The sequence below is a fragment of the Pan troglodytes genome, chromosome 3 (genome assembly GCF_028858775.2).
Source record: "Pan troglodytes isolate AG18354 chromosome 3, NHGRI_mPanTro3-v2.0_pri, whole genome shotgun sequence".
NCBI lineage: Eukaryota > Metazoa > Chordata > Mammalia > Primates > Hominidae > Pan > Pan troglodytes.
In genome coordinates, this window is record NC_072401.2 from 98,985,688 (window position 1) to 99,013,128 (window position 27,441).

Here is a 27,441-nt window from a genome sequence, read left to right on the forward strand (position 1 = left end):
TGTCAGCTCCATCAGTCAGTTATTTAGTCTGCCTTGTTCACAACTACATTCCCAGTGCTTGGGACCAAGCCAAAGAGAGTAAGCATTTACTTAGTATGAAATAATAAACTTAGTATGAAATAATAATAGTATGAAATAATAAAACATCATTATTTAATTAATCATTTATTTGGAGTCTATATTTTAAATTGATTTAGTTCTTGAATTCTTTTCTTTTTATTCTTGAATTCTTGCTATAATAGTAGTACAATTTTTGCAAAGGAAACTGATTTATGTAGTTGTTAAGAATTTGAAAATACTTTGTTTCTAAACAGAAAAAAGTCACTTTGCAAATTCTGATGATACTACTAAAAGATACACAAGATATGTTAGAAAAAATTTCATATTTTTATTTACAATTTCTGACATTGCGCTATACTTAACTATTGACAATTTTATTTTAAAATATCCATGTATTAAAATTGCCCTACTATACCAGATTATAAAAAGTATTTTTTAATACCTGAAAACTCATTTTTATTGTGATATTTTATTATGGTTTAAACTATATCCACCACAATAATGTTGAATGAGATACTAGTATGGTACACAACTTCTATTATCAGATTCTGAGAAACCTCTGTCTCTATTAAAAACAGAATTCAATAAAGAGAGTCAGGTAGATGAATAAGCATGTGAAATGAGCCTGTGGCAAGAGGTGCATGATGTGCTCAAAGGAACTGAAAGAGACTTTAGAGTACAGAAAACAGGAGGATAGATGAAGGGAAAGTGAGCTAGGAACCACTAGAAGACATTACGTTTGTCCACAGTCAGTTGCCTCTGTGGACAAATTGACTTTGAGAACTTCTGAGATATCTAACATATCATTGTACTCAGCCTACGAGATGGAATAAAATGAGTTCAGACATGGTATTGAATGACTTTTGTGGTGAACAGGTCAGAGTACCAGTTTCATCAGTGCTATTTATCAACTTGTGGCCTTCAAATGTTATTTAGCCCAGCTTAATCTCAATGTCTCCATCTGCAGTTAGGATAAGGTATACATTACACCATTGTTGTGAAAATTAAATAAAATAATATTTCTTATATATATTTAATTCTCTAGCCTGTTGCTTAGACCTAGTTAAAACTAAATGAGTGTTTAAAGAAAATGTAAATTTTCTCTGACTTGCTCAAAATTAGTTTCACTATATCTAAGTCTTTCACTTTCATAGTCACTCTAAAATATTATGTTTTCCCTTGCCATAATTAGCTTTTGAGGCCTGTAAATAGATTTGGAGTGCAAATGCCTAGATTCAAGTCCTGAGATGTCTCTTATTAGTATATGTAGGGGTGATGAGTTGAACTATGGCTTCCCAAAAGATACATTCCCCCAGAACCTGTGAAATCGGCCTTATTTGGAAAAAGGGTCTTTGCAGGTATAATTAAGGTGAGCATTTCAAGAAGAAATGACACTTGATTAGGGTGGCCCCTGAATCTAACAATAAGTTCCTTGTTAAGAGAAGAAGGGCAACTACAGAGAAGAAGGTCATGTAAAGATGGAAGCAGAGACTGGAGTTATGTTTCCATAAATCAAGGAATTCTGGAAGCCACCAGAAATTGGAAAAAGACAGAGCTCCTCTAGAGCACTGAGAGATAGTGTGACCCTGCTGACACCTTGATCTTGTACTTTTGGCCTCCAGAACTGTTAAAGAAAATATTTCTGTTGTTTGAAGCTATCAAGTGTCCGGTATAATTTATTAAAGAATCCCTAGGAAACTAATACAGTGTATTTATGACTTTGAATAAGCCATCTAAGCTATATGAGCTTCAGTTTTATTCTGAATAAAATAATAAAATTATATCTTGTCACATTTAATATCAATCAAATAAAAAGATGTATATTAAAGTATTTTTAACTATAAACTAGCACTTCATAGTTCAAAAGTTAAAAGATGTATATAAAAATACTTTTATCTTGGTTTATCTCCCTTCTAAATGATACTTTTAAATGAAAAGATGTGTACAAAAGTATTTTTAACTATGAAGTGCTCCTCACTACTAAAGATTTGTTATGTTGTCTGATCTGTGGTATGAGGTCTTAAAAGTATTTTGTATAGAAGGATATGTATAAATGAAGAAAAATAGTGTCTTAATGTTTGTAATCTAGTAGGGCAAACATATAATGTACCTAACAAATAAGTGAAGAAAAGAATCAAGAAACACAAAAAAATATTTACAGTAATACATTATAATCTTGTAAGTAAATTCAGTGGCATGTGTGGAGTGAAAAAGGATACGGGGAAGAGTGGTTTGGGCTTATAATACGGAATAGCCTAGTTTAGAAAAATCTTATGCTAGTTCTACATATATTTACTACCTTGTATGGAATATTATAACACTTTTAGTTTTAATTACCTATGTTATTAAGATTATTTACTATAACTGTGTCCAGAATTGGTTCCTTCCGGTGGGTTCTTGGTCTCGCTAACTTCAAGAATGAAGCTACGGACCCTTGTGGTGAGTATTACAGTTCTTAAAGATGGTGTGTCCAGAGTTTGTTCCTTCAGATGTTCAGATGTGTTCAGAGTTTCTTCCTTCTGGTGGGTTCGTGGTCTCGCTTGACTTCAGGAGTGAAGCCACAGACCTTCGCAGTGAGTGTTACAGCTCTTAAAGGTGGTGCTTCCGGAGTTGTTTGTTCCTCCCGGTGGGTTTGTGGTCTTGCTGACTTCAGGAGTGAAGCTGTAGACCTTCACAGTTAGTGTTACAGCTCATAAAGGTAGTGCAGACCCAAAGAGTGAGCAGCAGCAAGATGTATTGCGAAGAGGGAAAGAACAAACCTTCCACACGTGGAAGGGGACCCCACTGGGTTGCTGCTGTGGGCTCAGGTGGCCAGCTTTTATTCCCTTATTTGGCTCTGCCCACATCCTGCTGATTGGTCCATTTTACAGAGTGCTGATTGGTCCGTTTTTACAGAGTGCTGATTGGTGCGTTTACAAACCTTTAGCTACACATAGAGCACTGATTGGTGCATATACAATCCTTCAGCTAGACAGAAAAGTTCTCCAAGTCCCCACCTGACCCAGGAAGCCCAGCTGGCTTCACCTCTCATAAAGACTACAGACAAAAATAGAGTATCTCATGATTTCTAAAAGAGAAGTCAGTATAATTAAAAATTAATAAGCCTCCAAGAAAAAAAGAAAATTAATAAGCATCCAAATACTTCTGTAATTGTCAAATAAAAGTAGTAACTAAAGATATTTTGAAACTGAGTAATGTGTACAAAGCTCTGTCTATATGAAATAGGGCTTTCAGTTTACTCAGATCATTCACACAACTAAATACAACATTATGCCATTTCTGATAGATTTTACTTAAAATTTCTTCTGAGAATGTGGCTTCATAATTACTTCTCATCAACATCATCTTCTGTTGATCGGATTGAATTAGAACAAAAGAAATTTTCATCTCTATTGAATATCAAGGCAAACCTAAATTCTAGTCTCCGCTTTCTAATTGATAACTATATGACTGTAGTTATTATTTTGCAAATTATAATATCAAGATGAGGAGCTCTCACTCATGTACATAGAAAAAATAACACTTATTATTGCTACAAAAATATTTTTCTAGATCTCTTTGACAATTGTTAAGTATACAGACATAGATTCAGGGAAGCACTCAAGCTGGTACCTAGGACTGGGGAGTGTCTCACATCCTAGTTATGTGCTTATGGGTCCTTAGGTAATGAGATGATACACATAATGCAAAATTCAATGAGGATAAATGTAAAGACACATGCTTTTTAAAAAACACAAATAAAACCTAATACATATCAAAATTAGTTCAGTTCACTTCAAAAAGGGTTGGAGATTGGATTGTCTACAAGTCCTATTAGGGCCAAGAAAATACTGGAAGTGACCAAAAAGATAATCTAATCTTACCTACATAAATAGAAAAAAACATATTGTATAGCCAATATTCAAATCAAGACAGATTTGTATTTCATTCTATTCGGTATAACTCTGACCATATCAGGGAGAACATGGGCAAACTATTTCACCTCCTTTTGTCTCAGTTTTTTATTTATAAAATATGTATAATAAAGGAACTTACAACATAAAGTTGTTGTGAGAAGTGAGTAAATATATGAAAAACATAATAGTTCTTACATAGGATAAGTGCCAAAAAAGTGTTTATAAAATAAAAAATTATATTAGCAATTAGAATCATGATGGGTCTAGAAATTTATGGGACAGCAAGTAATTTTTCTAGCTAATTGGTGCTCACTTCTGTCCCTTCTTTGCCATGTTTTCATCAGGTTTAATTCTAATTTCTAAGTAATACTTTTTGGAACTAGATATCATATCATATTTGATAATTTTCAATTACCAAAATGTGATTCTTCTGCTGCTGAATTCTTTTCAGAAAAGGTAAGCCTAAAAAATGAATTGAATATATATGCTAGAGGACACACAAAACATATATGTTGAAATTTGAAATATTTTTATAATTTTAATTTTTAAAATCCAAGAAAACTATACACTGAAGTGTAATACTTTTGATGGCAAACTCTAATGTAAAGAAGAAAATGAAAGATATTGAGTTTACAGATACAAATACTAACTGTGGAGCAAATACAAGAACACTTTTTTCAAGTTCTCAATGCATACGAGCAGTTATTTTCCACGATACTAGTAGTTCAGTGAAATCATTTTATTTGACATTACTAATACTAGGCCCTGAGTCCTGAGAAAGATCAAGCCATGTTATTTGTTTTAAAGCAAATCAAACCAGACTGGTAGTCTTAACACTTAATCACTTTCTATTAGAGTAATAACTTGCAATCACAAGACTCTTTTCCATGGATCCTTTTTTCTGAATAATCTACACCCATTATAGAAGGAGATGGCAATGTTCCTCTTTATAGTTCTCAAGTACATCTCTAATTTTCTCTACTATGGTAGCAGTTAATGGCTTACATTCTATTTCTTTATGACATGAATGTTAATAGCAAGGATCTGGGAGATAAGTGGCTAAACTGCAATGAGTGGTTTTGTTGAACACATTCCTATTATGGCAGAAAATGAAATTGTTTTTGTTTTTTTCTACTTGCTTTCACATTGGTATATCATGGCCATTTTATTTTTGTTACATAATAATATGTTGCTGCAAAGCTCAGGAAAACAGTCATCAGACTGTTGTAGATGCTATGAGGACAAGTCATCCCTTTTTCATCACTGTTAAATATTACTACATTTCTTCCTGTGAAACTGAGATATAAGTTATGCAAGCAGTTTTATGAATGTAGGCTCTAAATTGTGACAACTGTCAGTGTCTCCTAGGACTGCTTTCACTTAAACACATCATTTATGAGTCTCCTTTTCTATTTCAGATTCTCAGTATCTGCTTATGTTTTAGGTTAAAAAAAAGTATTCTAGACATATTGAAAAGAACAGAGGACTGGGTGCCACCTAACTGGGGTCAAATTTACTCTGCTTCTCAAGATCTGCAATATCTTAGGAAAATCCTTCTACCTCTCTTGACACATTCTCAACTTGGTAAGACTATTTTGTCTTAGCCCAAGTCTGTCTAACAACAGCAGGCAGCTCTGATTAACTATGGGTATAGCCCTCTCTTTGGTTTGGACTATTCAATCTTTGGATTAGTCTATTCAACAGTATTTGCAAACCGAACCTCATGAGAGTGACAATGATAAGCTGTTTTTCTCAGTATTGGCTCAATCTCATTATCTCAATTTTAAGACTTGATTTATTGAGTCCTGCCATACAGACAGACACTTTAATATATTCAAGTTCAAACTTCAACTCTTTATTTTCTAACAGTTCTAAGGTCTGTATTTAATTTCTTACCGTTATCTTTAACTCTTCTAAAGTGTCATTATAAATAACTTCTGACCTATGTTTCCATTTCCAAACCTATGTTTCCAATTGCTTTAGTTTCATTTTTCTATCCTTTGAGCAGTCCCAGAGAAGTTGGAGTGTTGGACAACAGAGCAACTTCTTCCTCCTCAAAAGAAAGGTGAGAGCTGGGGTTTCTCATCAGCTCACTCTATGCTGAGCAGTGAGTATGACTTATGGCATCTACCAGTACAAATCATCATCTCTACTCTCCCCTTGACAGCTAGACTGTGCCAATCATGTCAGAGGCCCAAACCTGACAAGAAAGAATCCGGTCTTCAGGGGAGTCCCGAACCAAATTCTTCCCTTCTCTGAGAGAGGCTGGAAAGTAGGATATCTTTTTCTGATTGTACACTGTTGTGCCAGGGTAGGCATTCTGGCAGAAGTGTGTCCTGAACCTTCTTTCTGGCTTTGGCGAGTCTGGTTTGCCATCGCCGCAGTTGCAGGAGCCTTTCCATTAGGTTACTCTCTCATTTCTCTACTGTTAAATCTAAGCTTCTTGTCTGTCTTATTTTCTAATTCTCTTTCAATGAAGTGATACAATATAGAATTTTTTGAGCTATAAACAACATTCATATCTAAGCCTATGTTTTCTAAACTTCAGGAATGGAAAAGGAAGAGTATAAAACTCCAATGATAATACTATTGATACTATAAATAGTTATGCTACCCAACATCTGTTTTTAATGATTTTGTCACTTTTGCTTTGAATAGGTATGGTTGCAAACTGTCTTGAACTTCATTTCATCTCAACAGAAGACACTGGCTAGTGATGGGGCTCAGAATATGCCATCCTAAAGTATGACTGTAAGAGGCCAGAATATGTCACTTGAAATAGGCCTTTATGGAATAAGAATTATTTTGAGCTGGTTATTTTGAGAAGCTGCAGACACAAAAGAAGCTCTGAAAAGTCACCCTTTTACAAGTAAAATTTACATCTATAAAGTAAATATCCATTTGTGATGGTGTCTCTCTAAAGCAATAAATCACTAGAGCCTCTTAATCAAAGGAGAAAGCATCAACTTAAATTTTTAAAACATACTTCTCCCTTGTTCTATGGTGCTTTTCTGGCATGCTTGTCTTAACCAGATCTTCCCCCATACCCTTCTTTCTTTGTTTCAGAGAACTATGGTAATTAAGCCTGAAGTATAAGTAAACTCTTTGAAATGTACTCTACATATTTACTCATTTCTTTGGGTTATTTCCCATGTATACAGGAAGTATACATGTAATTCAACCATTTGTTTTTGCCTTGTTAGTCCATCTTATGTTACAGGGAGTCCCAGCAAAGAACTGGGAGGAGAAAATTATTTTTCCTCTCCTATACTGGGTAATGTGATCCTACTGAAGATACCAGTAGGATCTCCTTAAACCTCAATCTGCCTAAGGGGATGAAATTTCTATAAGATTAATTACCATGTTAAGTTTTCTTCCCTGTAAAATAAGATTACTGTAGAAAGAATGATGGTGAGACATCACATTATCTGTCATTAATAACTTAATGCTAATTTTTTAACCTAAAAGGTAACTCAGAACAATTATTTATGGTTGTGCTACCATAAGAGTAAGGGGACATAATAATTCCATAGATTAATTTGTAAAATCAACATGTATTGAGTGTTCACTATATGCTAAGCACTCAACATATGCCAAGTCCCACCTAAACAGAAACCCAAAATAGGTAGTACAGAACAGATTGGGAGTAGCATGAAGAAAATAATCTACTAGAAATGGGTAAATACAATAGAAATCTCATCTTTATAAATAGAAGACACAAAGATAAGCTCTTGCTCTGAGTAAGTCATTCTTATCTGACTGTATCATTCCATCAGCTACATATATTTATCATTCCACAAAGGTCTTTATCATTCCACAAAGGTCTTTATTACTCCATAAATGTTTTACCATAACACATATCATTTACCTGAGCATTAGAAGGCATAAAAGAATCTTATCTTGCTTAAGATTTGAGTACAATTTTTAAAACCCCTGAAATGAATGGAGTCATTATTAGGTGTCTCTGAAAATAGCTGCTTTGAGTAATAAAAATATTTTTATGGAAGATATAGGTAACATCTCCTACATACATTCGCAGGAATAAAGAGCTTTTGTTGCATAAATATTAGACAAAGCACTCTTCATCTACTAATATATAAGCAAGAAAGTGGTCATTAGAGTAAATGGTGAAGTTACTTAGGTTTACATCAGTAATGCATGGAATTAACCATATTTAATGTTATTGGAGAGGAATGAGCCATCTTCCTAATCATAATCATCTTGATCCAATTCCATCCTTCAGAAATTTTAATTTATCTAACTTATAAGAAAATGTGTTAAAACAAAGGCACTTCACAATATTAGTGCAATGTGCATCAAATGCACTAGAGAAAATTACCTAATACAATTTTCTAAGCCATTTAGTATCATGAACCAGGCACTAAAAGGAGAAAATTGCATTTTATGATTTGTAGGCTGTTGAAAACATCACACACCTGAATTCACACAATCTGCATATTTTTATTCTGTTCTCTCAACAAAAAAAACCCAAGTATTTAATAAGCCAGAACACTAACTTGAAGATTTTACTTCATTAAACTAAAATAGAATGATAAAACATCTAGCTCTATTTGAGAAACAAAAAATAACTATAAAAAACTATAATAATTTCTCTCCTATATTTGGAATAAAATTAAAAGTCTCTACTTGTCTTTATAGTTATTTTTTATAAGATTGAAAGAATAAAAGGATTAAAGTTACTAAATAAGAGGACCAAAGAGAAAAGACCTATATACCAATAGAGTACATTAATTTTCCTTAAAAAATAATCCTGGCCAGGCGTGGTGGCTCATGCCTATAATCCCAGCACTTTGGGAGCCAAGGCAGGCAGATCAAGAGGTCAAGAGCTCGAGACCATCCTGGTCAACAAGGTGAAACCCTGTCTCTACTACAAATACAAAAATTAGCAGGGCGTGGTGGCACACGCCTGTAGTCCCAGCTACTCAGGAGGCTGAGGCAGGAGAATCACTTGAACCTGTGAGGCGGAGGTTGCAGTGAGCTGAGATCATGCCATTGCACTCCAGCCTGGCGATACAGCGAGACTCCATCAAAAAAAAAACAAAATACTGTCATACCTTCTTAGGAAGTTTGTGCCAGCATAAAACGAAATTGAATAAACTGGATACAGTTACTCATTTAGAAAATTAAAGTTATAAAGGAGGCCTCTTGATTTGTAATTCCCTAGTTAGCGATCAGAGAGAGAAAGAAAGGGAGTCAAAACAGTCCTTGATATTGCCATAATGATAAACAATAAAAGTTTTTCAGAATTTTTTCAAATAAGATGTATAGTATCTATCATTTCTATCTTATCATCATCATGTAGCATACAAAATAGTGAAAATAAAACACTGTGAAGAAAATTATTCCTAAATTTTTGTTGATATCATGGTACTGCAAACATGGCAGGGTCACATTTCAACTCAGCCACTGAAAAACTGACTCATCTGGCCAAAATGAATGGGATGTAAAACATACCCTTAACCTTAGCATCACAAAAAGAAATAAGGTGGCAGAAAAGACATAAGGGTAGGCACAGATTTCTCAGGCAAGAGAAAGAGCTACAGGGCCAAGCAAATAGACAAAAGTTATTCTTGAGGTTAACAACTAATGCAGGCAGAAAGGATTTTGCAGGGCATATTGGAGCAAAGGAAGCAAAGACTGCAGAAATCAATTTATAAACACTATACTTAAAATGACCTTTCAGCAATTGCATTAGCAGATACTAAGAGTTTCTTGCAAACAGAATAAGGATCCTGAAATAAGAGATATCAACACCAACGAAGAAAGGCATAGAAACAAGAGCAAAGTGACATACACAAATGAGAAATCCAGATTAAAGCAGAACACAGACTACTTCCTAAGCCAAACGAGCCTTTCCTGCATTTTCTTAACAAGGAATAGTTGTCACTTTACATAAGAACCCTCTGGTATATCTTTCGGAGTGGCTGCATATATCTGTGCCTAATACATCCATATACTCTCATACATACCCTTATGATAAAATACACACAGTAGCATATACAGTGACATTGTATGGATTCAGGTTTTTTCAACAAATATTTAATTAATAAAGTTGAGAATGAATGTGCCAGTCTGGGAAATGTTACTTACTGATTTGTGGACTATATAAATCCTACTTGATAATTAGTAAAAATCTCAGAATGGGGAGGAAACAGTGAAACATAGGTGGTAGGCAGCCTTCTAAGACAGTTTCCTCCCATCTGTATTTACAACCTTCCCCTCCTTGAGTGTGGGCTGGACCTGGTGACTCGCCCTTAAGGAAAAAGGTGAATAGGATCTCACTTCTGAGAATACATTACAAAAAAGCCTGACTTCACTTATTCAAATTCTTTCTGGCTCTTCTTGCTCACTTCCCCTGAAGGAAGCCAGCTGCCTTATTGTATGCTACGCTATAGAGAGATCCACATGGCAAGGAACTGAGGACAACCTCCAGCCAACAGCCAAGGAGAAACTAAAGCTTCAGTCTGACAGCCCGTGTGGAGGTGAATCCTTCCCACTGGAAGTGGCATCCTTTCCCCGCCAAACCTCCATGTGACTAAGCCTAGGAGACACCTAGATTGCAGACTTGCAAAAGACTGAGCCTGATGACACAGCTAAGCTGCACCTAAATTCCCAGACCAAAGAAACTATGAGATAATAAATGTTACTTTAAGCCAAAAAATGTTGGGGTTAACTGTTAAGCAATAACAGATAAATAATACAATATGACTTTTCAAAGAATTTTGTCTTAACAAGGTTTATTTCTCCGTGGTTGTGTCATATAGTCACTAAAGCCTGAGCGAATGCCTGAACAAGTGAAAATTATGCTTTTATTACTCCTATATTTGGAATAAATTTTGTTAAAATGACAAAGAAATAAACTGACTTCCATGAAGTTGTTTTTTAAGTTTTTGCCATAAATTTATGTCACATTATATCAGCAGCCATTTCACCAATGAGATTTCCTTTCTTTTTCTCCTGGGATATCTACTTAATAAGAATGAGAAAAAAAAGAGGAAAACATCTACTTACAAAAAGAAAAATAATATTCATTATTTAAACATTACCAAAGAATAACGATTCTTACAAAATTAGAAGTTAAATATATAAAATGATATAATCTACTTACATCGATAGAGCTTGTTTTATTACTTCGTTCAAAAATTAATTGTGTTGTGAATATAATCAATATTAATTTTACATCTAAGTCTAGTACTTTTATTTTTTACTTCAAGTAGGTCTGTTGTGCACTTATTTACTTGTAACAGTCTGTTGTCTAGGCCCACACATGTAGCAAACAGCATCAAGTGAGTGAAGGTCAGGCATTCCTATCCTAATAGGATATGGCTTACTTGGTGTTTCTATTTATAGATGAAACTGTTTCAAGTCAAACCTTTCTACAATTCTTTTTGTTCTTTATTTTTCCTCTGAAATTTGCAAAAGCTGTTCAGCTTCAATTAATTTCCAGGCTTTTTTGACTACTCTAAAGTATGACTTCACTGACCTTTGTCCTAACTTTCTGATTTCCAGAACATTAGTTATTTTGCACTGATTACTACAGTATATTTAACCTTCAATTCTCTCTTTTCTACTCTGGAGTTTTGACCAATTCAGTTTCAGCTCCTGCCTAAGTTATCTTACCTGTAAGTATTCTATGCTATTTCCAATTCCTAATGTCCTTTTGACAAAAAGATCAAAATATTTTAACCAACACTTCATTACTCAATAACAAATATTTAATAAATATATAGTAAGAGCCTACTGTATGCAAAGCATTTTCAATTCTTTAATTTCCTTGCCTTTTCCTTCTCCAGCCTTCCTCAACTGATACAAGTCATTTGTCCTCCACAAGTCTCAATCTTTTCTACTTAACAGACAAATCTGAACGGTAGGGTGATCATATTTAAACAGTGTCTGCTCTCATTGATCAGGCCTTAATATCTGATATCCTCCCAGGCTACAGATTCCCATGCTGACCCTTAGGATAACTTTTATTCCAAAGCAGTGTAGTACAGTGGAAATTGGTCTTGGAGGCAGATGAGTCTGAGTCAAAATTCTTATTGCAACATTTTGGAGTTATGACATCATCGGAAAATTACTCTGTTTCCTAACTAGGAAATAGTACCCTTCTCTGCTGAAATATAACTAGGAATATTGGCTAAATAGAAAATCTAATGTGCTCTGTCATCAATCATACTGTAAAACTTTGGGTACAGCCACAAGACTCCCTCCTTTCCTTCCTGGAGTACTAGAAGTGTCTATACAAGGGCAAATAAACCTCATTTGAAGAACATGACTGTTTAATGAGACTCCATGCCCTTTAAGAAAGAACTAGGTACTCTTTGTAAATGTAAGGGAATATTTAAAAAGAGAGGGCTTATCAGACACGAGCAATGAAAATATGTTCCTCTTTGTAAATGTAAGGGAATATTTAAAAAGAGAAGGCTTATCAGACACGAGCAATGAAAATATGTTCCTCTTTAACACTGGATTGAAGGAGATGAGTGTCCACTGTTAAAGCCATAGATCTAAATTCTCCTTTTCTCCATTTACCAGAGAAGAGAGAAGTACCCATAGGCAAAAATCAAAGTAAAACAAAACAAAACAATGAGAAAGCATGAATCCAGAGATTCAACATCTGGTAGCATGGAACATTTGTTTCAAAAGAGTCAGTACAACATAGTAAAGAAGATCAGAGACCTCTACCCAAGATGTATTCTCAGAAGGTGACAACATGAATGAGTAAAATTGAGGGGAGGGGGGAACGACTCAGAAAAGCAAATCTATAAGGAAATGTGTTTGACTCATTCTTGTCATTAGAAAGAAATGACCCCAATAAACATACATGTGCATGTGTCTTTATAGCAGCATGATTTATAGTCCTTTGGGTATATACCCAGTAATGGGATGGCTGGGTCAAATGGTATTTCTAGTTCTAGATCCCTGAGGAATCGCCACACTGACTTCCACAATGGTTGAACTAGTTTACAGTCCCAACAACAGCGTAAAAGTGTTCCTATTTCTCCACATCCTCTCCAGCACCTGTTGTTTCCTGACTTTTTAATGATTGCCATTCTAACTGGTGTGAGATGGTATCTCATTGTGGTTTTGATTTGCAATTCTCTGATGGCCAGTGATGGTGAGCATTTTTTCATGTGTTTTTTGGTTGCATAAATGTCTTCTTTTGAGAAGTGTGTGTTCATGTCCTTTGCCCACTTTTTGATGGGGTTGTTTTTTTCTTGTAAATTTGTTTGAGTTCATTGTAGATTCTGGATATTAGCCCTTTGTCAGATGAGTAGGTTGCAAAAATTTTCTCTCATTTTGTAGGCTGCCTGTTCACTCTGATGGTAGTTTCTTTTGCTGTGCAAGAGCTCTTTAGTTTAATTAGATCTCATATGACAATTTTGGCTTTTGTTGCCACTGCTTTTGGTGTTTTAGACATGAAGTCCTTGCCCATGCCTATGTCCTGAATGGTAATGCCTAGGTTTTCTTCTAGGATTTCTATGGTTTAAGGTCTAACATTTAAGTCTTTAATCCATCTTGAATTAATTTTTGTGTAAGGGGTAAGGAAGGGATTCAGTTTCAGCATGTGGCTAGCCAGTTTTCCCAGCACCATTTATTAAATAGGGAATCCTTTCCCCATTGCTTGTTTTTCTCAGGTTTGTCAAAGATCAGATAGTTGTAGATATGCGGCGTTATTTCTGAGGGCTAAGTTCTGTTCCATTGATCTATATCTCTGTTTTGGTACCAGTACCATGCTGTTTTGGTTATTGTAGCCTTGTAGTATACTTTGAAGTCAGGTAGCGTGATGCCTCCAGCTTTGTTCTTTTGGCTTAGGATTGACTTGGCTATGCGGGCTCTTTTTTGGTTCCATATGAACTTTAAAGTAGTTTTTTCCAATTGTGTGAAGAAAGTCATTGGTAGCTTGATGGGGATGGCATTAAATCTATAAATTACATTGGGCAGCATGGCCATTTTCATGATATTGATTCTTCCTACTCATGAGCATGGAATGTTCTTCCATTTCTTTGTATCCTCTTTTATTTCATTGAGCAGTGGTTTGTAGTTCTCCTTGAAGAGGTCCTTCACGTCCCTCGTAAGGTGGATTCCTAGGTATTTTATTCTCTTTGAAGCAATTGTGAATGGGAGTTCACTCATGATTTGGCTCTCTGTTTGTCTGTTATTGGTGTATAAGAATGCCTGTGATTTTTGCACATTGATTTTGTATCCTGAGACTTTGCTGAAGTTACTTATCAGCTCAAGGAGATTTTGGGCTGAGAAAATGGGGTTTTCTAGATATACAATCGTGTCATCTGCAAACAGGGACAATTAGACTTCCTCTTTTCCTAATTGAATACAATTTATTTCCTTCTCCTGTCTAATTGCCCTGGCCAGAACTTCCAACACTATGTTGAATAGGAGTGGTGAGGGAGGGCATCCCTGTCTTGTGCCAGTTTTCAAAGGGAATGCTTCCAGTTTTTGCCCATTCAGTATGATATTGGCTGTGGGTTTGTCATAGATAGCTGTTATTATTTTGAGATACTTCCCATCAATACCTAATTTCTTGAGAGTTTTTAGCATGAAGCGTTGTTGAATTTTGTCAAAGGCCTTTTCTGCATCTATTGAGATAATCCTGTGTTTTTTGTCTTTGCTTCTGTTTATATGCTGGATTACATTTATTGATTTGCGTATATTGAACCAGCCTTGCATCCCAGGGATGAAGCCCACTTGATCACGGTGGATAAGCTTTTTGATGTGCTGTGGGATTCGGTTTGCCAGTATTTTATCGAGGATTTTTGCATCAATGTTCATCAAGGATATTGGTCTAATATTCTCTTTTTTGGTTGTGTCTCTGCCTGGATTTGGTATCAGGATGATGCTGGCATCATAAAATGAGTTAGGGAGGATTCCCTCTTTTTCTATTGATAGGAATAGTTTCAGAAGGAATGGTACCATTTCCTCCTTGTACCTCTGGTAGAATTCGGCTGTGAATCCATCTGGTCCTGGACTCTTTTTGGTTGGTAAGCTATTGATTATTGCCACAATTTCATATCCTGTTATTGGTCTATTCAGAGAGGCAACTTCTTCCTGGTTTAGTCTTGGGAGGGTGTATGTGTCAAGGAATTTATCCATTTCTTCTACATTTTCTAGTTTATTTGCATAGAGGTGTTTGTAGTATTCCCTGATGATAGTTTGTATTTCTGTGGGATCGGTGGTGATATCCCCTTTGTCATTTTTTATTGCGTCTATTTGATTCTTCTGTCTTTTCTTATCAGTCTTGCTAGAGGTCTATCAATTTTGTTGATCCTTTCAAAAAACCAGCTCCTGGATTCATTGATTTTTTGAAGGGTTTTTTGTGTCTCTATTTCCTTCAGTTCTGCTCTGATTTTAGTTATTTCTTGCCTTCTGCTAGCTTTTGAATGTGTTTGCTTTTGCTTTTCTAGTTCTTTTAATTGTGATGTTAGGGTGTCAATTTTGGATCTTTCCTGCTTTCTCTTGTGGGCATTTAGTGCTATAAATTTCCCTCTACACACTACTTTGAATGAGTCCCAGAGATTCTTGTATGTTGTGTCTTTGTTTTCATTGGTTTCAAAGAACATCTTTATTTCTGCCTTCATTTTGTTATGTACCCAGTAGTCATTCAGGAGCAGGTTGCTCAGTTTCCACGTAGTTGAGTGCTTTTGAGTGAGTTTCTTAATCCTGAGTTCTAGTTTGATTGCACTGTGGTCTGAGAGACAGTTTGATATAATTTCTGATCTTTTACATTTGCTGAGGAGAGCTTTACTTCTAACGATGTGGTCAATTTTGGAATAGGTGTGGTGCTGAAAAAAATATATATTCTGTTGATTCGTGGTGGAGAGTTCTCTAGATGTCTACTAGGTCTGCTTGGTGCAGAGCTGAGTTCAATTCCTGGATATCCTTTTTAACTTTCTGTCTGTTGATCTGTCTAATGTTGACAGTGGGGTGCTAAAGTCTCCCATTATTATTGTGTGAGAGTCTAAGTCTCATTGTAGGTCACTCAGGACTTGCTTTATGAATCTCGGTGCTCCTGTATTGGGTGCATATATATTTAGGATAGTTAGGTCTTCTTGTTGAATTGATCTCTTTACCATTATGTGATGGCCTTCTTTGTCTCTTTTGATCTTTGTTGGTTTAAAGTCTGTTTTATCAGAGACTAGGATTGCAACCCCTGCCTTTTTTTGTTTTCCATTTGCTTGGTAGATCTTCCTCCATCCTTTCATTTTGAGCCTATGTGTGTCTCTGCATGTGAGATGGGTTTCCTGAACACAGCACACTGATGGGTCTTGACTCTTTATCCAATTTGCCAGTCTGTGTCTTTTAATTGGAGCATTTAGTCCATTTACATTTAAAATTAATATTGTTATGTGTGAATTTGAGCCTGTCATTATGATGTTAGCTGGTTATTTTGCTCGTTAGTTGATGCAGTTTCTTCCTAGCCTTGATGGTCTTTACAATTTGGCATGATTTTGCAGTGGCTGGTACCGGTTGTTCCTTTCCATGTTTAGTGCTTCCTTCAGGAGCTCTTTTAGGGCAGGCCTGGTGGTGACAAAATCTCTCAGCGTTTGCTTGTCTGTAAAGTATTTTATTTCTCCTTCACTTATGAAGCTTAGTTTGGCTTGATATGAAATTCTGGGTTGAAAATTCTTTTCTTTAAGAATGTTGAATATTGGCCCCCACTCTCTACTGGCTTGTAGAGTTTCTGCCAAGAGATCCATGGATAGTCTGATGGGCTTCCCTTTGTGAGTAACCTGACCTTTCTCTCTGGCTGCCATTAACATTTTTTCCTTCATTTGAACTTTGGTGAATCTGATAATTATGTGTCTTGGAGTTGCTCTTCTTGAGGAGTATCTTTGTGGCGTTCTCTGTATTTCCTGAATCTGAATGTTAGCCTGCCTTGCTAGACTGGGGAAGTTCTCCTGGATAATATCCTGCAGAGTGTTTTCCAACTTGGTTCCATTCTCCCCTTCACTTTCAGGTACACCAATCAGACGTAGATTTGGTCTTTTCACATAGTCCCATATTTCTTGGAGGCTTTGTTCATTTCTTTTTATTCTTTTTTCTCTAAACTTCCCTTCTCGCTTCATTTCATTCATTTCATCTTCCATCACTGATACCCTTTCTTCCAGTTGATCACATCAGCTCCTGAGGCTTCTGCATTCTTCACGCAGTTCTCGAGCCTTAGCTTTCAGCTCCATCAGCTCCTTTAAGCACTTCTCTGTATTGGTTATTATAGTTATACATTCATCAAAATTTTTTTCAAAGTTTTCAACTTCTTTTCCCTTGGTTTGAATTTCCTCCTGTAGCTCCGAGTAGTTTGTTCATCTGAAGGCTTCTTCTCTCAACTCGTCAAAGTCATTCTCCGTCCAGCTTTGTTCCATTGCTGGTAAGGAGCTGCGTTCCTTTGTAGGAGGAAAGGCACTCTGCTTTTTAGAGTTTCCAGTTTTTCTGCTCTGTTTTTTCCCCATCTTTGTGGTTTTATCTACTTTTGGTCTTTGATGATGGTGATGTACAGATGGGTTTTTGGTGTGGATATCCTTTCTGTTTGTTAGTTTTCCTTCTAACAGACAGGACCCTCAGCTGCAGGTCTGTTGGAGTTTGCTAGAGGTCCACTCCAGACCCTGGTTGCCTGGGTACCAGCAGCAGTGGCTGCAGAACAGCGGATTTTCGTGAACTGTGAATGCTGCTGTCTGATCGTTCCTCTGGAAGTTTTGTCTCAGAGGAGTACCTGGCCGTGTGAGGTGTCATTCTGCCGCTACTCGGGGGTGCCTCCCAGTTAGGCTCCTCAGAGGTCAGGGGTCAGGGACCCACTTGAGGAGGCAGTCTGCCCATTCTCAGATCTCCAGCTGCGTGCTGGGAGAACCACTGCTCTCTTCAAAGCTGTCAGACAGGGACATTTAAGTCTGCAGATGTTACTGCTGTCTTTTTGTTTGTTTGTGCCCTGCCCCCAGAGGTGGAGCCTACAGAGGCAGGCAGGCCTCCTTGAGCTGTGGTGGGCTCCACCCAGTTCGAGCTTCCCAGCTCCTTTGTTTACCTAAGCAAGCCTGGGCAATGGCGGGTGCCTCTCCCCCAGCCTCGCTGCCGCCTTGCAGTTTGATCTCAGACTGCTGTGCTAGCAATCAGTGAGACTCCATGGGCATAGGACCCTCCAAGCCAGGTGCGGGATATAATCTCCTGGTGCACCATTTTTTAAGCCCGTTGGAAAAGCGCAGTATTGGGGTGGGAGTGACCCAATTTTCCAGGTGCTGTCAGTTACCCCTTTCTTTGACTAGGAAAGGGAACTCCCTGTCCCCTTGTGCTTCCCGAGTGAGGCAATGCCTCACCCTGCTTCGGCTAGCACATGGCGCGCTGCACCCACTGTCCTGCACCCACTGTCTGGCACTCCCTAGTGAGACGAACCCGGTACCTCAGATGGAAATGCAGAAATCACCCGTCTTCTGCGTCGCTCACGCTGGGAGCTGTAGACTCGTGCTGTTCCTATTTGGCCATCTTGGCTTGTATGTTTATTGCGGCACTATTCACAACAGCAAAGACTTGGAACCAACCCAAATGTCCAACAATGATAGACTGGATTAAGAAAATGTGGCACATATACACCATGGAATACTATGCAGCCATAAAAAATGATGAGTTCATGTCCTTTGTAGGGACATGGATGAAATTGGAAATCATCATTCTCAGTAAACTATCGCAAGAACAAGAAACCAAACACTGCATATTCTCACTCATAGGTAGGAACTGAACAATGAGAACACATGGACACAGGAAGGGGAACATCACACTCTGGGGACTGTTGTGGGGTGGGGGGAGGGGGGAGGGATAGCTTTAGGAGATATACCTAATGCTAAATGATGAGTTAATGGGTGCATCACACCAGCATGGTACATGTATACATATGTAACTAACATGCACATTGTGCACATGTACCCTAAAACTTAAAGTATAATAATAATAAAATAAATAAATAAATAAAAGAAAGAAATGGCCCCTAAAATTTCATAACATTAATCTAATCCTTACATAGTTTATCAGGCTGGATTTTACACTATTTTTATTGCCCCATATCCCAAAACAATAGCTTACTTTAAGGTAGTCATAGCTGTAACACACACACACACACACACACACACACACACACCCTTTAAATTACATATCTGTTAAGTTAAAACTGTACTGAGAAACTATTTCTCAACTACCAGACTGGGAAATTTTAAAACCTGAACAGTACATACTGTTGGTGAGGCTGTGTGGAAATATGCACTCCCATATATTGCTGGTGAGAATGCAAATTGGTGCAATCCTGAAGTAGAGGAATTTAGCAATATCTAACAATACTATATATATAATTTTATATATATATGTATATATATATTCCCTTTCTCCCCTCTCCCCATAATCTGACTTTCAGGAGTTTATCCTGAACATATTAGGCCAACAATAAGAAAAGAGATTTGCACAAGGCTATTAATTTCAGCAATATTTACAATTGCAAAATACTGGGATGTCCAAATATAGGAAATTGGTTAAATAAACTATGCTGGATTTACACATTGAAGTTCCATGTAGCTGTAAGAAGACTAAGGAAGATTTCTATGAATTGATATGGAGGGTTCTTCATTAACATGTGTAAAACATCAAAGGACAAAAGATATATTGTGTATTACATATAGATAAAATAAAGAATAAAAGATATACCGCATGTTGTATATGTGTATAGCATATGTACATTATATGACCTTTGTGTAAGGAAATAGGAGCAAGAGAATATATAGATGTATATGTGCATTTAACAAAAGAAAATGAAGAATGATAAACCAGAAATCAAGAAATTATTTACCTACAAAGAGTAGGAGCCCTATTGAACCAGGTGGAAAAGGTTGGAGTGAATACAGTTTCTCTAAGTATACACTGTTGCATAGTTTTGACTTTTAGAAGCACATCAGTGTTTTTCATATTAGAAACACAGTGGATGCAAACAGTGACAAATGAACCAACTTTCATTTCAAATGAATAACATAGCCACACTGAGAGGGAAAAACAAAAACATAAACAAAACTAATGCCCAGCGTTTGAACATACTTTAAAAAAAATTAGTCCAAAGGAAAAGAAAACATAAACAAATTTTGAACTCGTCTTAGTAGGTTGTTTTTTCTTTTTCTTTTCCACAGACATATTGGGTATTACCATTCTGAAACTTTTTTTGTGCACAGTACTGTTGATAAGGTGAATAAATGTGTTGATTTCAGGACATGGTTAAGCAAATGAGTAAATGTGTTGATGTTACATCTCACATTGGAAGAATCAAGTTATGAGTATGTAATAGTGGAAGGGAGAAAGACAAGAGCCCTGTAGTGGGTGATCATGTGAATGGAGACAAGTATTGACATATATATGTGTGTGTGTGTGTCTCTCACACACACATGCACTCTGCTGAGAGGGCTGGAAACAACCATACATACTGCAGTAGCAATGAGCGTATTTAGCACCCAGATCTTAATTTCTAAATACTATTACCCACTAAAAAACAAAGGAGCAAAGAGCAACAATAAATAATAATAATTAAAAAAAACAGGCTCCCCAAACAAATGACTGAGTCCAGAACTTGAGCAAGGAAGATACAAAATGATCCCAAACATTCTCTTGTACCAGAAATTACATTCCCAAAAAGTGCTAATAACAAACAAACAACAACAACAAATGATGGGTAGAGGCATGTCAAAAGATCCTAGCAGTTGTTTGAAGGGGTTAGCCCTGGCCAAATGTGAATGAACATTAATTTCTTTTCTTTTCTTTCTTTTGTTTTTTGTTTTGTTTTTTTTGTGGTTGTTGTTTTTTTTGCAGTTGTTACTGGAAAGGGGTAGCAATCCAGACCCCAAAAAAGGGTTCTTGGGCATCGTGCAAGAAAGACTTTGAGGCAAATCCATAAAGTGAAAGCAAGTTTATTAAGTAAACGAATAAAAGAATGGCTATTCCATAGGCAGAGCAGAGACATGGGCTGCTCAACTGAGTATACTTGTAGTTATTTCTTGATTATATGCTAAACAATTGGTGGATTACTCATGAGTTTTCTGGGAAAGGAGTGGGCAATTCCTGGAACTGAAGTTTTCTCCCCTTTTAAGACCACATACGTAACTTCTGGACATTGCCACGGCATTTGTAAACTGTCATGGTGCTCCTGGGAGTGTGTTTTAGCATACCAATGCATTATAATTAGTGTACTATGAGCAGTGAGGACAATAAGACGTCACTTTTGTCACCATCTTGGTTTTGGCCAGCTTCTTTGCTGCAATCAATTTGATCAGCAACGTCTTTATGACCTGTACTTTGTGCTGACATCCTATCTTAACCTGTGACTAAGAATGCCTAACCTCCTGGAAATGCAGCGCAGGTGTCAGCCTTAACCCAGCCCCTATTCAAGATGGAATCGCCTCGATTCAAAGGCCTCTGACACAGTGATGGATTAGAATCAACTGAATATAACAGAAATCCATTAGTTCATACTGATAATAAATTGATAGTAGATTAACAAGTAAAGTAGAAGGGAGGGCTCTTCTTTATAGTAAATAGCTAATAATATAATTGAAATTAGTGGCAGGGTTGGAAAAGATTTTATTTGACAACCATTATATTAAGGATTGGAGTGGATAAAAATCATCACTTGATGCTAAATATAGGTAAGGAAAGGTTAATGAGGAACAGAATATTTACACAGTCTCAAAGTATCTCCCTATAAATTATTAATTATAAAAGGAAATGATATCTATACAGTGGAGAAAATGAGCAAAATTTTAACCAAATGATGAAAATTAATCTCATCAAAAAGAGACAAATAGTAATTATGTGCCTCCATATGTAATATATCCTGAAAAGTACATACATTACTTATATATTACTCCAACAAAAAGTACATAATCTGATGCTAATCATAAGGAAATATCAGAAAAACCCAAATTGAGAAACATTTCTCAATTTTTTAAGGATTGTCACTGTCATGAAAGACAAAGCCTCTTTCAGATTAAAGAAAACTAAAGATACATGAAAATTAAATGCAGTATGAGATCCTGGATTGAATATTGTATTTCCCAAAAATGCTTCAGAGAACATTATTGTGATAATGGACAAAATTAAAGTGTGAATTATTAATTACCTAAAGCTATTCTATCAGTGTTACATTTTCTAAATTTGATAGCTAAACTCGGTTTTATAATACATATATTGTTATTCTTTGGAAATGCACACTAAAATTTCAAGGCATTGGGGTGGCATGATGTATACAACTATGGGAAGTCAGGATTTACTTCCCCAAAATATAAATGATTGTTGAGCTGAAGACAACTAACAAGAAGACACAGGAAATCTCCTTGCCCGTCCTCAATTTGCCTAAAAGCAGGCCAAAGATAAAAGATACCACTCTCTACTCTAGCTATCCTGGCCCACTCTAGGTATTCTAGATTTGCAAAAACAAAAGTTTTTTTTTTTTTTTCCTGCCCCCACTCCCACTGCTACCAGGGGGAACAAAGGTTAACCACTGAAGACAATTTTGGAGTCTTATGGAAATGGAGATGGTACAGAGGAATCTACATTAACAAGGTTTACTCACTAACCTTTATCTACCACTTATTAGCCTTCCCCCAAGTTGCTGCCTCAACAGACTCAAAGGTTTTTTTCCTTTGATTTCTCACTTCTCTAAAAATTTGTTATTTTTTATTGAAGATGCTATGTAAACTGGAATCCAAAGCCATCTGAGAACTACTCATTCCTTGGGTGTCTTCCACATATCTGTGAAATATACACATTCATAAACTTCTGTTTGTCTTTCTTGTGTTAATCAGTCTTTCATTACAGGGGTTCATTTCAATCCTATGGGGTTTATTTTTCCCCTGTAGAACTTAATCTCAACTGGTTCCAAAAACTTTCTACTTTTGTTGCCATCTTTCTGTAAAATATTTAAAAATACATTGTTAAAACATTTAATATAATGCTAAAGTTGAACTTCTTGGATGGTATAGTATTTAAATGTAATTAAAATAATTTTAATTATTTTTAAATTTTTATTTCCCCAAATATAAGTATTAATTATTAAAAGTTTGACATTATAGCACAGGTAAAATAATTAGTCTTGTTACTGTAAATATGTGAAATTCAATAGATGATAGCCTTCGATTGAAGCTGGTGGAAGGACTAGTATCCATAAACCAAAAATAAAGTTCTAAGGCTCCCCAACCATCTGAATGCAGCACCTGACAGCCAGGGCTCTTAAAATTTAACCCAAGAGACTGTTTCAGGCCATGAAGGGAAGTGGAGGTCGAACGTGCCTCATTATACCTCTACGGCACTAACATCAACACAGACTTTAAATCTGATAAGGAACATTTTACAACCTATTCTCTCTGAAGCCTGCCAGCTAAAAGTTTCATCTACCTGGTAAAGCTTTGGTCTCCACCACCTCTTATAGCAACCCAGACATTCCCTTCTATTGATCCCAGGTCTTTGGATAAACTCAACCAATTGTCAACCAGAAAACATTTAAATTTACCTGTAGCCTGGAAGTCCTTGTCTTGAGTTGTCCCACCTTTCTGGACCAAACCAATGTATTTCTTAAATGTATTTGATAGATGTATCATGCCTCCCTAAAATGTATCAAACCAAGCTGCGCCCCGACCACCTTGGGTACAAGTTCTCAGGACCTCCTGAGGGTTGTGTTATGGGCCATGGTCATTCATATTTGGCTCACAATAAATCTCTTCAAATATTTTAGTTTGACTCTTTTCGTTGACATATCTTTTGGCTTTTTCTGCAAGTATATGTATGACATTGTCACCAAGCTTATTACTTGATTAGTAACTATCCAAGGTATATATCTATGTTCTTCTTAACTCCTGGACTTCACCATTTGCTACACAATGGTGTGGCAAATTAAGTGAAATAATCGCTCAAAATGAAGTTTTGTACACTGCTTGAATAAAATGCTTTCTGAACATTTTTAAGGTTCTCATCAGACTATTGGTCTTAACTATATATTTTATTTCTAATACTTTTGCATGCACTTGCTTGTTTACACAATCACTTGTCTGCATTTCAGTTTTCATTTGATTCATTTTTTCAGTACGACCATGGAGTGAAATGGCAGGAGGATCTGTGGACTGTGTATCATGTAAGAAATACCTGTACTCTTAAGGTACAGCCATTCAGTTACTTCAGCAGTTTCCAACAAACTATTTTCTCTGTTAGTAACCACTGCTTATTACTCATTCCTGTCATCATAGATTTGTTAAGATTTTCTCTTTCTTTCAAGTAACCTTTTTACATGCAGTAGCTATTATATCTTGGTTGAAGATCTTGTATAAGTTGAACATCTCATATAAGAACAGTTTTTGAAATTCTAAAGTCATGACAAAATTTCAAAATATAATGCACATTCGAAATGACATCTTGTATGTTTATTTATATTTGAAAATGAATCTTCGGTTATTAACATAAGGGAAATATCATGCCTTATTTATGCAAATGATAGTGTGCTTTTGTAAACCCACATGATCCCATGACTGCTACTCACAGGTAAGTTCAAGGATGTCAGAAATAACTTGCAATCAGCATTTTCCCATTCTATCCTCCAAACTGTGAGACCTGAAGTTGAAGGTGAATAGTACATTTAGCACTGAACACTAAAACAGAATCCCAATTTCCATTCATTTCTGGTTTATATGGATGTCAAGGTTTTGTGAAACATACTTTAAATAGGAGAAATAAGAAAACATGGTTAGTATTAGAGATGATAATTTTTAAATAAATTTTACCTACTATTATTCAAATTCATATGTAAATGAATGCAAAATGAATTCAATAGGCTTTTAACTAGTTTTATCCCATTTAGAGTTAGGTATTTTATCTTTAACACTAGAAAAATCCTCAGGGTAATTTGTAGTTGTTAAGACAGAAGCCTAGTTTGTTATCGTCCCTCTGCAGTGGCTTAATAAAAATGCCTCAGACATTTTCTAAGCCTAAATACAATATGCATTTTCATTCTTCTATATGGGTAATTTTTAATTTTCTTCTTTACTTCAAGTTTCTGAATTTATTATTTTTCTGTAATTCTTCCTAATTTCTATAGCAAACTTTTTATAATTGGAAAATAACTATACACGTTATATAAAACTTACTTTGATAAAATGAAAATTGTTATATGTATTATAAAATAAAAACTATAGCTAATATAAGGTTTTAAATAAGCTCTACAACTCAATAGCATATTTATTCACCCAAACCGCACAAGTAACAGACAAATTCTGGCAATTCTGTCAGATGCCTAAAGTCAAATAAAACAAGAGATAGCTTTAAATCACCATGTGTGAAATCTGAAGAGAAAAGAAGGAAACATTCAGTGTTAGCTATAAAGGCTGCATGGTAGAAACAAGGATTTATTATATATTTATTATTAACATAGTAATCATTTTAAATTATAATATAAAAAATGGAAATATAAACAAATTTTAAAGTTTTGAACTTTAATTGAAATTGTCTGCACTCTTCTATGGGGAGAAAAAGACAATTTAAAACAATGATATTTGAAACATAAATGAATAAATAAATTATAAAATGTCCTCAGTATCTACGTATCCACATATATTAATTATCATTTTCTTCATCTATAGGAAGCATGGCTTAGTGGAAATTATAAAGCATTATGAGCTAATGTGGCAGGCCAGGTCTCACTAACAGCTGAAATGGCAGGCCTCTGTGACAAATATGTCAGCACTGACTGAGTAGTTAAGTTAAATATTAAAAGCTGATAGAGCCAGTGCCCTTATACAAAGGCTGGAATGTAACAAAAGCCCACCAAGAGTTTTGCCTAGGCTTTTCCTGGGCCTTGAAGCATGACAAGATAATGAAGGAATTGTTAACAGGACCCCTCTAGGATTCAACAAGTTTTCTTATGGATCTGAAGAATCTTCATTTGCCATGGAAGGTAACACATTTACTAATTCCCGGGATTAGGGCATGGATAGTTTTGAGGGGACTTTATTCTACCTATCACAGAGTACTTCATGTGACTGCAGTTGAGGAACATAATTATTAATCTCTAAGAAATAATAATTATGTGTTTAAATAAACTCGTGAAACCCTCTGTTAAAAAAAATGTCACTTCTAGAGAGCTGAAGTATACAACTATTGTAGAAGGGAAAATATTTCTTCCTTCACTCATTGCAAGGTTCATGGCTGACATCCCTAAAATAAAAGACAGATTGACAAGAGGAAAACATACAAATTTATATAAGTTTTATGTGACATAGGAACCTTCAGAAATGAAGATAGAAAAGACCCAGAGAAAACAATTTATCTTTATAGACAGTTGTAAAAAAAAAAGTATGATTGGCAGACAAAAGAGTATGACTTAATGATAATAAACTGAGGGGAACTCAGCAAGGCTTGCTTGTTCAGATTCTTTTTGGCATCTCTGTGTCAAACTCCATCTCTCTGGGTTTAGGACAGACACTTGTCACATGAAGGCCTTTAGGAGAAGAGAGGGATTACATCAGAGAGTAACCTTCCCAGGTTTTATGGTTTGTTTCAGGGTGAAAGGGGCTGGTAGAATTCTGGTTTTCATGATCCTTTTCAGCAAAAAAGTGGTGGGAGGAGGTCAGAAAGACCTTTCTGCTTCTGTGGATTTTTAACTTTCTTTCAGGTTAAATGATTAAGTATGCTAAGATGTCATATTTTAGGATAGTGTTTTTTGCATCCCACTTCATCACTATTTTAAGAACTCTAAAAAGTTTCCAATGTATATGTAAAAAATTTTATTTAATAGTTAATCTTCAAAGAAAAAAGAAGGTCCAAATAAGGACAATCAGAAATGACTAAGGTGAAATTACAAAAAAATCACACGGAAATACAAAAGATCCTTAGAGACTACTATGAATGTTTCTATGAATACAAACTAGACAATTCAGAAAAAAAATTAATTTTTGGAAACACACAAGCTCCCCAGATTGAATCATGAAGAAATCAAAACGCTGAACAGACTGCTAATGAGTTCCAAAATTGAATCAGTGATAAAAAAAAAAACCTAACAATGAATAAAAGCCCTGGACCAGATAGACTCAGAACCCAATTCTCCCAGGCATACAAAGAAGAACTGGTACCAATTCTTCTGAAACCATTCTGAAAAAATCAAGGAGGAATGATTCCTCCCCAACTCATTCTACAAAGTCAGCATCATTCTGATCCCAAAACCTGGTAGAGACACAATGAAAAAAGAAAACAACAGGCCAATATCTAAATCCTCAACAAAATACTAGCAAACCAAATCCAGCAGCACATCAAAAAGTTAATTCACCAAAGTCGAGTAGGCTTTATTCCTAAAATTTAAGGTTGGTCCGACATATACAAGTCAATAAATGTGATTCACCACACAAACAAAATTAAAAACAAAAACCACATGATCATCTCAATAGATGCAGAAAAAGCT

At 35.8% G+C, this 27,441-nt stretch overlaps 1 protein-coding gene across 7 annotated transcripts in view; it reads right to left on the bottom strand.

The window, feature by feature from the left end:
* The window catches only part of STPG2 (sperm tail PG-rich repeat containing 2), a 711,650-nt gene that overhangs the window by 107,777 nt on the left and 576,432 nt on the right, over positions 1-27,441 (bottom strand). Inside the window, exon 13 of one of the 7 annotated variants that reach the window (XM_054683205.2) lies at positions 24,396-24,602. The exons of the other annotated variants lie outside the window; for them this stretch is intronic. Coding sequence (XP_054539180.1) covers positions 24,582-24,602 — 21 coding nt within the window. The 3' untranslated portion in view covers positions 24,396-24,581. Of the gene's footprint in view, positions 1-24,395; positions 24,603-27,441 lie in introns of those variants that run through there. 7 annotated transcript variants of the gene reach the window in all.